The 12,519-nt window shown below is 34.8% G+C and overlaps 1 protein-coding gene across 1 annotated transcript in view; it reads right to left on the bottom strand.

The window, feature by feature from the left end:
- Nucleotides 1-12,519, bottom strand: part of LOC106869501 (transmembrane protein 135) — a 674,585-nt gene that overhangs the window by 529,347 nt on the left and 132,719 nt on the right. The window contains exon 4 of the mRNA XM_052968741.1: nucleotides 8,134-8,167. Within this exon, the coding sequence (XP_052824701.1) occupies nucleotides 8,134-8,167 (34 nt within the window). The remainder of the gene's footprint in view (nucleotides 1-8,133; nucleotides 8,168-12,519) is intronic.

Raw genomic sequence — 12,519 nt, 5'->3', positions numbered from 1 at the left:
TGTGTGTGTGTGTGTGTCTTTGTGTCTGTGTTTGTCCTCCCATCACTGCTTGACAACCGGTGCTGGTGTGTTTACGTCCCCGTAACTTAGCGGTTCGGCCAAAGAGAACGATAGAATAAGTACTAGGCTTCCAAAGAATAAGTCCTGGGGTCGATTTGCTCGACTAAAGGCGGTGCTCCAGCATGGCCGCAGTCAAATGACTAAAACAAGTTAAAGAGTAATACTGTCTTTGTATTGGTTTTAGAATCTATATATTTCAAATGCAGCCTAATGAACCACATCAATTTTGCATCAATATTGCCTCTTTAACCAATCATAAAAGCTTCTTGTATACCTCTATGACTATTTCTTTTTTTAATGGAAGGGTGCATTTGTTAATGCTTAGTCATGTTGTTGATGTTCAGACCAGTCAATCCTTGACCAAGCTGAAGCATGATCAAAAGAAACCCAGATGCGACCATCCATCCTGTCTTTTTAGGGATGAGTTGGGCTTATGCTTCTTTTCATGAGATAAACCAGAAGGATGGGATCTCGATGGGATTTAGTGACCAGTAATTGGTTTGTGAGTCATGGAATAGAGGTGGTAGCTGATCTTAAGTTACACAGACCCAAGTAAACACATGCTCACACACACACATGCAAATATACACACACATAAATGTGTGTGTGTGTGTGTGTGTGTGTAGAGAGAGATGTGTACCTATATGTATGTATGAGTGTGTGTGTATAAAAGTATTACATTATATGTGTGTATACACACACACACACATACACACACAGATAAGCTGGCTGATTGGCAGAGTTCTTGAATTTTTAGATAGAACGTATTGATATTTTTATTCCAACTTTCTTGATGGAACCAACTTTACTTTTCATTCTTATGGCGTTCAGGTTCAATAAATAAAGTGCCAGCTCCAGTGCTAGTGTGGCCCTCTCTTCCCTCTTCCTGTCACACTGAGGATGTTCTCCTTGGTTCAAGTGAGGGAGGGCTGTGTCGATGACTACACAGCTTCCTGAAGCAATTAGAGGAAGCAAAATACATGCAACTGAATCTTCCGCAGTTTTGATCAATAACCATAATATATATATATATATATAGTTCTATATTTAAGAGATGAGGAATTATGTACATTATTTATATTTCATGGATATTTGTCCTCATCTTGCTTGTTGTTAACACAACGTTTCGGCTGATATACCCTCCAGCCTTCATCAGGTGTTTTGGGGAAATGGCATAGTGGTTAAGAGCGCGGGCTACTAATCCCAAGATTCCGAGTTCAATTCCAAGCAATGACCTGAATAATAATAATAATAACATTGAAAAATGCCTTAGGAATGAGAATCCAAGTTCGAAATTTCCCCCAAGACACCTGAAGAAGGCTGGAGGGTATATCAGCTGAAACGTGTTAACAACAAACAAGATGAGGATAAATATCTGGCAAATGTAAATAATGTACATATATATATATATATGCAGAAATACCCCTCATTGTGAATGTGTTGCATTCTTGAAAATTTTGCCAAATTGTGGAATTCTGGAATGTAAAATATACCATCTAACCAACATTCTTGTAACAGTGAATCAATAAGAAAATAGGTTTTACATTATGGAATTCCTGTCATCATCATCATCACCATTGTTTTAATGTTAATTTTTCAATGCTTCCACGGGCTGGACAGAATTTGAGGAGGCAGATTTCCTGTCATAAACTGACACCTGTTTCCAAGAAATGTAACCTTTCCCCCATAACCAAACTTGTTTTTACAGCAGATTGGAAATGATGGATACCAACTACATGAAAGTAATACGCACAACTATCACAAGATGTCATGATAAGGAGATAGTAACACACACACACACACACAACGGGCTTCTTTCAGTTTTCGTCTATTAAATTCACTTACAAGATTTTTCAGTTGCTCCAAGGTTACAGAAGAAGACACTTGCTCAAGCTTAAGGTATCACACAGTTGGACTGAACCAAAAACCATGTGGTTGGGTAACAAACTTCTTACCACATATCCACACCTGCCCACCCACATTACACTAAAATTTTTCAGGAACACAATGTTTCCCCTAATATAAGGGAATGCCTATATGTATAGCAGGCAGAAAATAACTATGCTAGCTGTCAGTTGCATAAGGACACTAAAGTTAAAGGAAAATTTGAATAAATCAAATATGGCTGAAATTTTCTCATACATCTTGAGTTAATTTCATCTAAAATGTTGATATTTATAGCTGCAGGCATTCTCTACATATAAGTTATGATCACCAGCAGCAAAATAGAAATAGTTGCACCTCTGTTTGGTGCCTGATGTAAGGTTTTATTTTTGATATAAATGGAACAATTCAAATAGCCAGCATGGGAATATGAAAATATTGGTATATTGGATGGAATAAGTTGCAGCTTTGAGATTTAAAAAATAAAATAAAATAAAATACAATAACAATAATAAAACAATAACTACTTAAAACCAATCACCTGAAGTATAGTAATATTGGAACCACTTAAAATAGAAAGCTACAGTACACAAATATTACATCTTAGGCTGTCAGGCAGCAATATTTTATCTCTAACTTTATAATTCAATAAAAATGTTTGTAATATCAACAACAACGTTCACACTCTCTATTCATAATGCTAATTCTATGGTATATTGTTAAGACATAATATGATATTTAAATATTGAAGTTTATGAGTGAAATGGCTGCAGTATCAACAATAGAGCTTAAACATTAGATGAAAAGCAGTCACTTTCTTGAGATGGCTGCGTTTGCTGCAAACTCACAGTTCAGCTCCTGATGAATCACATGATCTAATTTAAAGTCCCGGAATTTATCATAGGTTCAGGCATGGTTGTGTGGCAAGAAACTTGCTTCCCAACCACATGGTTCCAGGTTCAGTCCATCTGTATGGTACCTTGGGCAAGTGTTTTCTACTATAGTCCCAGGCTAATCAAGGCCTTGTGAGTGAATTTGGTAGATGGAAACTGAAAGAAGCTTGTCGTATATATATATATATATATATATATATGTGTTTGTGTTTGTGTTTGTGTGTGTGTGTGTGTGTGTGTGTGTGTGTGTGTGTGTATTTGTGTTTGTCTCTCCCCACCACCGCTTGACAACTGGTGCTGGTGTGTTTATGTCCTCATAACCTAGCAGTTCAGCAAAAGAGACTGATAGAATGAGAACCAGGCTTTAAAAAATAAGTACTGGGGTTGATACATTAGACTCGAAGGGCCTTTGAGTCAATCTAGCTAAAACCAAGGTCCTAATAAGTAGGAACGCAGACGAACCACAAACCCCTTCAGGTAGATGGCCCTGCTCGATCTGTCGAAAAGTCGTAGGTAGAAACTTTATAAGATGTACCCAGTGTAAACTATGGACACATAAGAGGTGCAGCAATATCAAAGGGAGGTTAACTAGGAAGATAGTTTTTGTATGTGGTAGATGTTCAGGAGCAATAAACACTGTGAATGTGCAGAAAACAACTTTTGCCACATTCCAGGGAGAAAAACTAGAAGTAGTTGATAGCTTCCGTTACCTAGGTGACCAAGTCAGTAGAGGGGGAGGGTGCGCTGAAAGTGTAGCTGCTAGAATAAGAATAGCCTGGTTCAGAGAGCTCTTACCTCTGCTGGTGACAAAGGGCCTTTTGCTCAGAGTAAAAGGCAGACTGTATGACACATGTGTATGAACAGCCATGCTACATGGCAGTGAAACATCTATATATCAATGTATCAATTCTTCATACACAGATTTGGATAGGTAAGTAATATTTACTTTTTCATTTTTACATTTCTCTAAATGTTCATGTAAAAATGGGTCAAACTCCACAATAAGCTGAATGGCTCCCATGAAATTTCCATTGTTTAGAGAGCCCCACTTTTCCTCATGATCTCTAAATGCTAAACCTCTTTCACTTAAATACCTTATATCTGCTACAACTCTTTTTAGTACTTCAAAACAGTACTGCATATGTTTTCTCAACTGTTCCTCAAGTTGCTGATTTGCAGTGTTTTTGTTTGACTTTTGTGTTAGCCAGTTCATCATCGCTGTTATGTTCCATGCTGTCATGATTTTCCAGAGTTCTGAGTATATTCATCCAAACAGAAAACCCACCCATTGTAAGTGATATTGGCCATTTAGAAAAGAGTTTGCTCTTTGAGTAAACTAACCTGGATCTCATCACAGTCTGAGAATTTTTCAATCTTTTTTCAAAATACTTGTTTGAGAAACTTTGATTTTGCTGTTTGTAAATCTTGTTGGATTCAGTATATGCATTATCTCTTTTTTTATTTTGAAAAAAATTGATGTCTTGCATTAAACAGTTTTGTATGAAATCCTTACCAATTTCTACGGGCCAGTTTGCCAGGTCATTGTATTCTTTGAAATCACTAAATTTGCTTTCTGTTTTCTGTTTCTGCTCTCTCTTTTCTCGAAGTTTTTGACTACCTTGATCATCACCAAAAGTGTCAACAGTAGGTTGATTATTGGTAAACAGAGCAGTCATGGTTTGCGCACTATCATTGACTTCACTAGTGCTTGCATGGCTTATTTCAGTTGCAGGTGATGACAAACTTTTACTTGACGTTGTAAAATAGTTTGATAGTTTTTGACATTTAGAAATTTCGTTAGATTGCTTTTCCTTGAGTTAGTGTTTCTGGTATTCACTCAAGTACTTTCTTGAAGACATTGTTATTCCTCTTGGGGCCTAGACCTCTGTGAAATAAAATTGGGGTAATATTTTCATTAACCACAGCGAGACAGAGATCGATCAAGATAAGGGTCCACAACTTAATATATAGTCATAAATGAAGAATTGTTCATTTTGTACAAGGTGATATTCAAACAATTTTTAAAGAAGAAAAACTGCTTTGCTACTGAACAGATTGTAAGTCCAAAATTAGGAGGCATTAAATAATGGTGTGAAGATAAGAATTCTACCATGCTGATGTCGTAGTAGACATGTTTGACAATGGGAGGGGCAGGGCTGAAGTTTCCAAAGTAATTCATGTAAAGCGAATTATCTGCGAGTCATTTGTACTTTTATTTTTTATGCTACTCCACACCAGCAGAAACAGCTTAAGTTTTAAGCTTCATTAGTTTTATGGTAGATCCACCACTGCTGGTGCTAACTAGTACCCCTAGTCACTTTTATATACATAGATATAATATATACATACTCTCACACACATATGTATACATATTTAATTATATATATGTATTTTATGTGTGTGTGTGTGCGTGTGCATGTGTGTGTGTGTATGCGTGCGTGCATGTGTGTGATAACAATGGAAATATACCAAAATATGGAATAATATCTACGATAATAAAAGAAGTACAAAAGTGCTGAAAGCAAAATAAAAAAAAATTTTGACATAAATAAATCAATCTGGAACAAAACATCCAACTTTTCAATGTGATATGATTCATTACCTGAAGAAAAGAAAATAAATTCTTACAGCAAAAACGAAGGTAAACAGAGGAAAATATTTACTTGGAGAAAAGAGGTTTATGCTGAAAAAGCTTCTTTTTTTTTTTGAATTTCTATGTTTGCAGTTTGCATATCTGAGCTTATATGCACAATCTCTCACCCTTTTGCATGCATATATCTTTATGTGATAATATATGTACATTTAAAATGAATACAAATACAAATATATATGTACACAAACACACTATAAAACAACTATACAGAGAGACACAAATACACACAGACATACATACACAAATACACAGTTTTTTGTTATCTTCATTTTTATTGTACAAAAGTTTGATAGTTACAGGTGGATTCGGAAGATTTGCAATATTGGAACAACAAACTTAACCTTATCGCATGGTCTGATTTGAGAAAATGTTCTGCTTCTTTAGTTAATGGTGCCTCAGGAGAGCAACATGGGTGGAGGTACATGAAAGAAGTGCCAAATATATGAAGGGTTTAATGAATTGTATAAGGAATGAGAACAACAGGGATCAGTTTTTCCAGCAGATGCAGGGTGCTGGGGGTTTGTGGCTAAATCGATGATATCCTACCAAGCTGGCATTCAACTTACAAAGGATAGCCGAGCTGGGATTTGTGATCTGCAGAAAAAAAGCAGAGAATATTTTACTGCTTTATCATGAATATATATGGCTGAGGCATGAAAGAGAAAGACCAAAGCAGAAAATGAAAAACAAATCACCAGCAAATAGTAAAGCATAATAGATACTGCATGGCTGATGTGTTTACAGCAGATCTCAGTTTGACTTGATGGCTGCATAGAATAACTGGAGAGAGAAATTAAACTTGTCACACTACAGGTTAAAAGAACTTGGACATTCCTTGGTAGCATCATTGCTATTGGAAAGTCCCAAATTCTATTTTGAACTCAGCCAATAATTGGTGAAGAGAATGCCCTGCAATGCTAGATGCATGTAGAATATGTAAAAGCTCCTGTAAAAATATGGAAAATAAGGAAACTTCTTTTGGATACTTTCAGAGCTGCACAATAAGCTATATACATAAGGCAAGTAAGAAAATGAAGAGGATAAATAATTGACAATCATCATCCTGAAAACAATCAATTATATCTATTAATATCCCTTGGATGATTACTTAACCTCTAACTCACACAGACATATATATATATATATATATATATATATATATACATACACACACACACACATATGTGTGTGTGTGTGTTTGTATATATGGAAGTGTAGTAAGAAGTTTGCTTCCTAACTACATGGTCCCAAGTGCAATCTCACTGTATGGCACCTTTGGTAAGTGTCTTCAACTATATCCCCAGGCTGACCAAAGCCTTGTTAGTGGATTTGTATGCGTGTGTGTGTGTGTGTTTTTTGTGTGCACATGTGTATAAGTATATATTTAACTATGTGTAGTGTGCCTTTGCGCTTGTTTCTCCATATCCTTTTAACTTAGCAGTTCAGCAAAAGAGACCAATATAATAAGTAAAAAAAAAGATCCCCCCCCATCAGTCATATATGACCATAGGATTGCACCTAGAAAATTATCCTTAGAGGCACAAGTCTGGGCAAGGTTTTCTTGTGGAAGACCAGCTGTCATCCATACATACTGGTTTCCCCTCTCCATGTCACTGATGTTATCCAAGGCTGATACAGCTTGGCACCAGTGACATCGCAACTCATTTCTAAATCTGAGTGAACAAGAGTGATGTGAAATAAAGGCTCTTGCTCAAGAATACAACACACGGCCTCGTCCAGGGACTGAACTCACAACCTCAAGATTATTAGCCTGATGTTCTAACCAGCTGAGCCACATGCCTCCACAAAAGTGTGCACATATAAGTGCTGTAGGCAATTTGTTCGATTGAAACCCTTAAAGACAGTATCCCAGCATGACCGCAGACAATGACAGAAACAAGTAAAAGATTTTCATCACAGTTTCTTGACCGTAAGGAAAGGTTTGCATTTATCTCCTATAGTTGAACTGAATTAGATTATTTGAATTGCTCACCACACAGTATTCATCTTTACACTTACAACTTCTTTATTTAGAAGCAACAGTGATGACTGTGTTTTAGGACTCATTAGTTTGGATCTGAGACAGTCTATAGCTTAAAGGTTTTTCATGAAATAATAGTGCTCACATTAAATCCTTCTTTGTACAAACTCTAGGCATGTATAAAGGGGGAAGGAGAAACAAGAATATTTTCTGAGCAATCCACTTGAAAAGTTTGAGAAATGATGTTTTCAAGGGTAGCTGGTGCAAGCATGCTTGCAGAAGAGACCAGGGTATGGCTTTATTGTTATGAGCAGCAGGAATGCATCAGAATTAGCAACTGTTTTGTCACCTTGCAATTATAGAATTATTTAAATGCAAATGGAGCTTCAAGTTTTGAAGAGACTAGTTTAATCAGATAATATGAAAAACCAATTTTGTAGTGGAAAATTACTCATCAACAATAGCAACAATAACAAGTTATCTTCTTACATGCTATTTCACAATAATTTTTAACAAATGGATGCTAGGTCAAAGTTAAATGGACATTTACTTTTTTTTTTATTCTTTTATTTCAGACAATAATTAGAAATTTAATCTTTTGTAAATCTCAAAAATAACTTTTCATTATTCCTTAATAATGAATAGATGGACGTTTTACTCACCAAGTTAGTCACATAGAGCGCTAAGAGACCACGTCTGGATAAAAATAAATTAAAAAAAAGTTAATTAAACAGATAATAAAAATGGAAATGCAGAATTAATAAATTCTCAGACTGATTCAGCAGGGGAAAAATTAAAATATATAAGCAACCACTATAAAAATTTATATACTGAGTCAGTCTACTGTTTCACTGAGTAGCTTAAAATATGATTTGCCACTGACAATACATTAAATCGGTAATCTGCAATAATCAAATGGTAGTAGGATAAGCTAGATGGGTCCTCTAATAGGCAAAGAAGTACTTGAAGCTTTAAAAAAATCATGCGTATCTTACTTCTTTACAGCTATAACTACATGGAGTATTTTAAGGAATAGGAATAAACCAGTTTTGTGAAATGAAATGAATCAAACTATGAACCATAGGTATAACCTACTTTAGAAGTAAGTGTATATCTTCAGGTTGTCTAAGGTTATGATGAAATGACTCCCTCTCCTATGGTAGCAGTAACTGTTAAAGGGGTCATGTGTCTGAAAAACTCTAGCTGTGAATCCATGAAAATCCAGTTTAAACTGCTGATGATGGTCAAGACATATGTGCTTATGGTCAGATGTCTGCTCCACCACACAAATGATGGAATACCAATATATGAGGGGGGTGCTGAAAAGTTCCTGGCTTTGGCTAAAAGAAAATACAGGAGGAGCAGTTAATTATGATTTTATTCAAGATATTCCTCTCTCAAATACACATGCTTGTTGCAGTAGTCCTTCAGATTTCTAAGCCCAGTAAAAGAACTTGGAAGGTTGAGCCTCTAACCAGGCCTTTCATGATACCCTTAAAGCCAGGAACTTTTCAGCACCCACCTCATAATATAATATATACAGAATATATGAAAAAAAAAAAATTAAAAATACAGATTGAAACAAATATCTACTCCTCAAAGAAAACACCACAAAATGGTGTGTGAAGTTGTTTGTAGCTAAAATTAACATTATTGGCTATTATAAGACATTTTACTAAATTAAGCTGTTGAGCTGTCTTGCATTTTTCAGAAAGGTACAGAATATATTAGACAAACAGTAAGATAGGCAAACAGTTTTATTACATAACCAAAGACATAGCACTAAAAAATTATAGTTTATATTAATGAGTTTTTGTTTAAAGAATGAATATATATTCTGACTAAGAATTAAGACAAAACATTTGACAGCAAAAGGTTGACCAATGTATTATACAAACACAGAGTCACATGAAATGACAAAAAGAAATATCATGAAATTCTTGCAACAAATATGAACTTAAACAAATGTGAACAACTTATGTAGAGTTGACCTCTTGGAAACAAAATTAAATACTTTTTTAAAAAATTGCCTTTTCATGAGAATTTTGATTACAATATTTCAATTTAGGTGATGATATAAGACAAAAGAACAAGACACAAAAACAAAAAGTGAGACGAGAAGAAACACAGAGAATGGATGCCAGGATGTCTAAATGGAATTCTGATGATAAATGTGACATATGAGGATAATGACGAAGAACATAATGCTAGTGTTTATGTGATAGTAAAGAAGATAATAGCAGGTTCTGTGATGAGGTGGTGATGATGGTAGAGATGACAATGATGATGATGATATGAATAGTAGTAGTTTAATGGTAGTACAATTCATGATAGGAGAGTGTAAAGATAACAATGATGATGCAGAATGATGAAGGTAGTTGAAGTAGTGATGATAATAAAGAAACAGATGATGATGATGATGAAGATGATGACGATAGTGATGATAATGATGATGAAGATGATGACGATGGTGATGATAATGAAGATGATGATGATGATGATGATGACGATGGTGATGATAATGATGATGATAACAATGACAACAATAATAATGGAGATGTTGATGGGTAGTGTTAGTTATGATGATGAGAATGGTGAGGATGTACATAATGGAGCCGATATTGTCAACAACAGCGATGCTGAAACAGCGATGGTGTAGGAATTTATGAGAATGATGCAAGCAGTAATATTTATCATTTGAAGAGTGGGTGACGCTGGAAAGTTATTATAAATCTACTTCTTGTTTTTGGTTGTCATTTTTCTTTTCTTTTTTCTTTTTTTACATTGTATTTATAGTTGCAAACGATCAATTATGAGTCAATATGTTTTAGAGCTTGAAAGTTTTTCCATCAAGTGTCATAAATTCTACAGAGTTAATCTACATTCAGCAGATATGGTTTTGCCCAGTAAAGCCTGCTGTCAAGAACTTACTGGCAACCATGTCTTTCCAATACCCCACAACAAACTTGGAGTAAAAAAAAAAAAAAAATGGTTATATTTATTTATATATTTTGTAAAACCTGGCTGAATTCTAATCAGTTCAAAAACTGAAAGACAATTTATGTAACCTTATGTAAAATTCCATTTCTGCACAGAATCATTAATTTAATCACAGACTTTGTGACTAACATACAAGTGAATAGCTTCAATATATGTAAAAGCACTTTTTTTAGTTCCACAGAATTTTTTTCTCATGCTAACATTAGAGGGGTAATTTTTTTTTTTTTTATATATACATTTTAAACTAAAAATATATTTTTACTTCTAGATACCCACTGCTACTGCTAACCATAGTTAAGAAATAGGAGCAGAATATGTTTTGCCATGTAAACTGGAACAAGAAGAGTTGTTGATATCTTTTAATCTCTGGTCAGTCATGATTAAACAAACCTATGATGAAAGGTGTTCAAGCTGTAACATCCAATCTTTTTGTATGTCAATGAGTTTGTTGTCTGTTAGGAGCTTTTATGTTTTTAAGATGAAAGGATCTGATTTGAAGGAAATTGGAATTTTATTTCTACCAAATTATACTTAGAAAATACAGAGTCAAATTGGCAAATTTATATGCTTTGTGCAAGGGCACAATACAGTGGTTTATTGTAATAAGGTCTGAAGTCACTGCCACAAGACCAGTAGCACAGCACCTTAATATCAAAAGTTTTATGACTATAAATTTATAAATATAAGGCTTTCTAGCTTGGCCAGAAGTTTGAAGGTAGAGAACAGTCCCAGTAAATGACTGGTACTTTATCTTATTGGTCACAGGAGGATGAAAGACAAAGTTGATCTGAACATCTTATTGAGGTCAACTTTGCAGAGCTGAAACAAATACTGCAAAACATCTTGTGCAATATGCTAACAATCTAACATCCATATAAACTATGAAATAATAATAAAGAAACCTTTATATTGATCATAGGTTTGTGTGACGAAATGTGCAATTCTGTAATATCAGCAAGTAGCACTCGATTGCTTATGACAATGAGAATTCCAGTTGATCCAATCAATGGAACAGCCAGCTTGTGAAATTAACATGCAAGTCACTGAACACTCCACAAACATGTATTCTTTATGTAGTTCTCCGGGAGATTCAGTGTGACACAATTTGACAGAGCTGGCCATTTGAATTACAGATACAACTCATTTTTGCCAGCTGAGTGGACGAGAGCAACATGAAATAAAGTGTCTTGCTCAAGGACACAATGCACCTCCAGGAATCAAACTCAAGACCTTACCATCATGAGCTGAATAACTCTAACCACTAAATCATGTGCCTTCAGCAGTTAATATCTAAATAGATCTGAATTAGTTTTGAAAAGAAGCAGTCTCTTTATGGGTGGAGTAATATGCTGACCCCTTTAAAACTAACACTTGAGTTTGTGGGTGCCTCTAATAAAATTAATTTGTACAGATTTCAGACAATATTTCTGGTTTTCTCGTCCCCCATACTTTTTATGTATACATTAATCAGCAGTAATTCAGAATGGATATAAGCTATATCAACTTAACCAGTCAAGGAGATTCTGCTTAACCCCTTTGATACCAACCCGGCTGAAACCGCCTCTGGCTCTGAGGTACAAATGTTTCATTTTTAAAAGTTCTTAATAAACATCTTTCACAAAACCTTAGTCAAAATTTATGTTCCTAACACTAGTTTAATGATAACCAAGTTATTTTACTAAATTCTTTGTTATACTCAAAATTAATTGGAAGAAACATAGAGCATCTCAACAGAAATATGGTAACAAAAGGGTTAAGAAATATTATAAAAAGAAAAAGAAAGCTAATATCGATTTCAAATTGTGGCACAAGGCCAGCAATTTCAAGAGGAGGAGTAAATCGATTACTTTGACCCCAGTGATGAACTAGTACTTTTTTCAACCCTGAAAGGGTGAAAGGCAAAATGGACCACAGTGGAATTTGAACTCAGAACGTAAAGATGGACAAAATGCAGCTAAAGAAGGATGAAATAAGAATAAGACTGAACCAAAAAAGTATCTGTCTATCTATCTATCTATATCTATATATATATATATATATATATATAT

The sequence above is a fragment of the Octopus bimaculoides genome, chromosome 1 (genome assembly GCF_001194135.2).
Source record: "Octopus bimaculoides isolate UCB-OBI-ISO-001 chromosome 1, ASM119413v2, whole genome shotgun sequence".
Classification (NCBI taxonomy): domain Eukaryota; kingdom Metazoa; phylum Mollusca; class Cephalopoda; order Octopoda; family Octopodidae; genus Octopus; species Octopus bimaculoides.
Note: the sequence above shows the minus strand (reverse complement) of the source record. Positions and strands in the feature narration are given on the sequence as shown.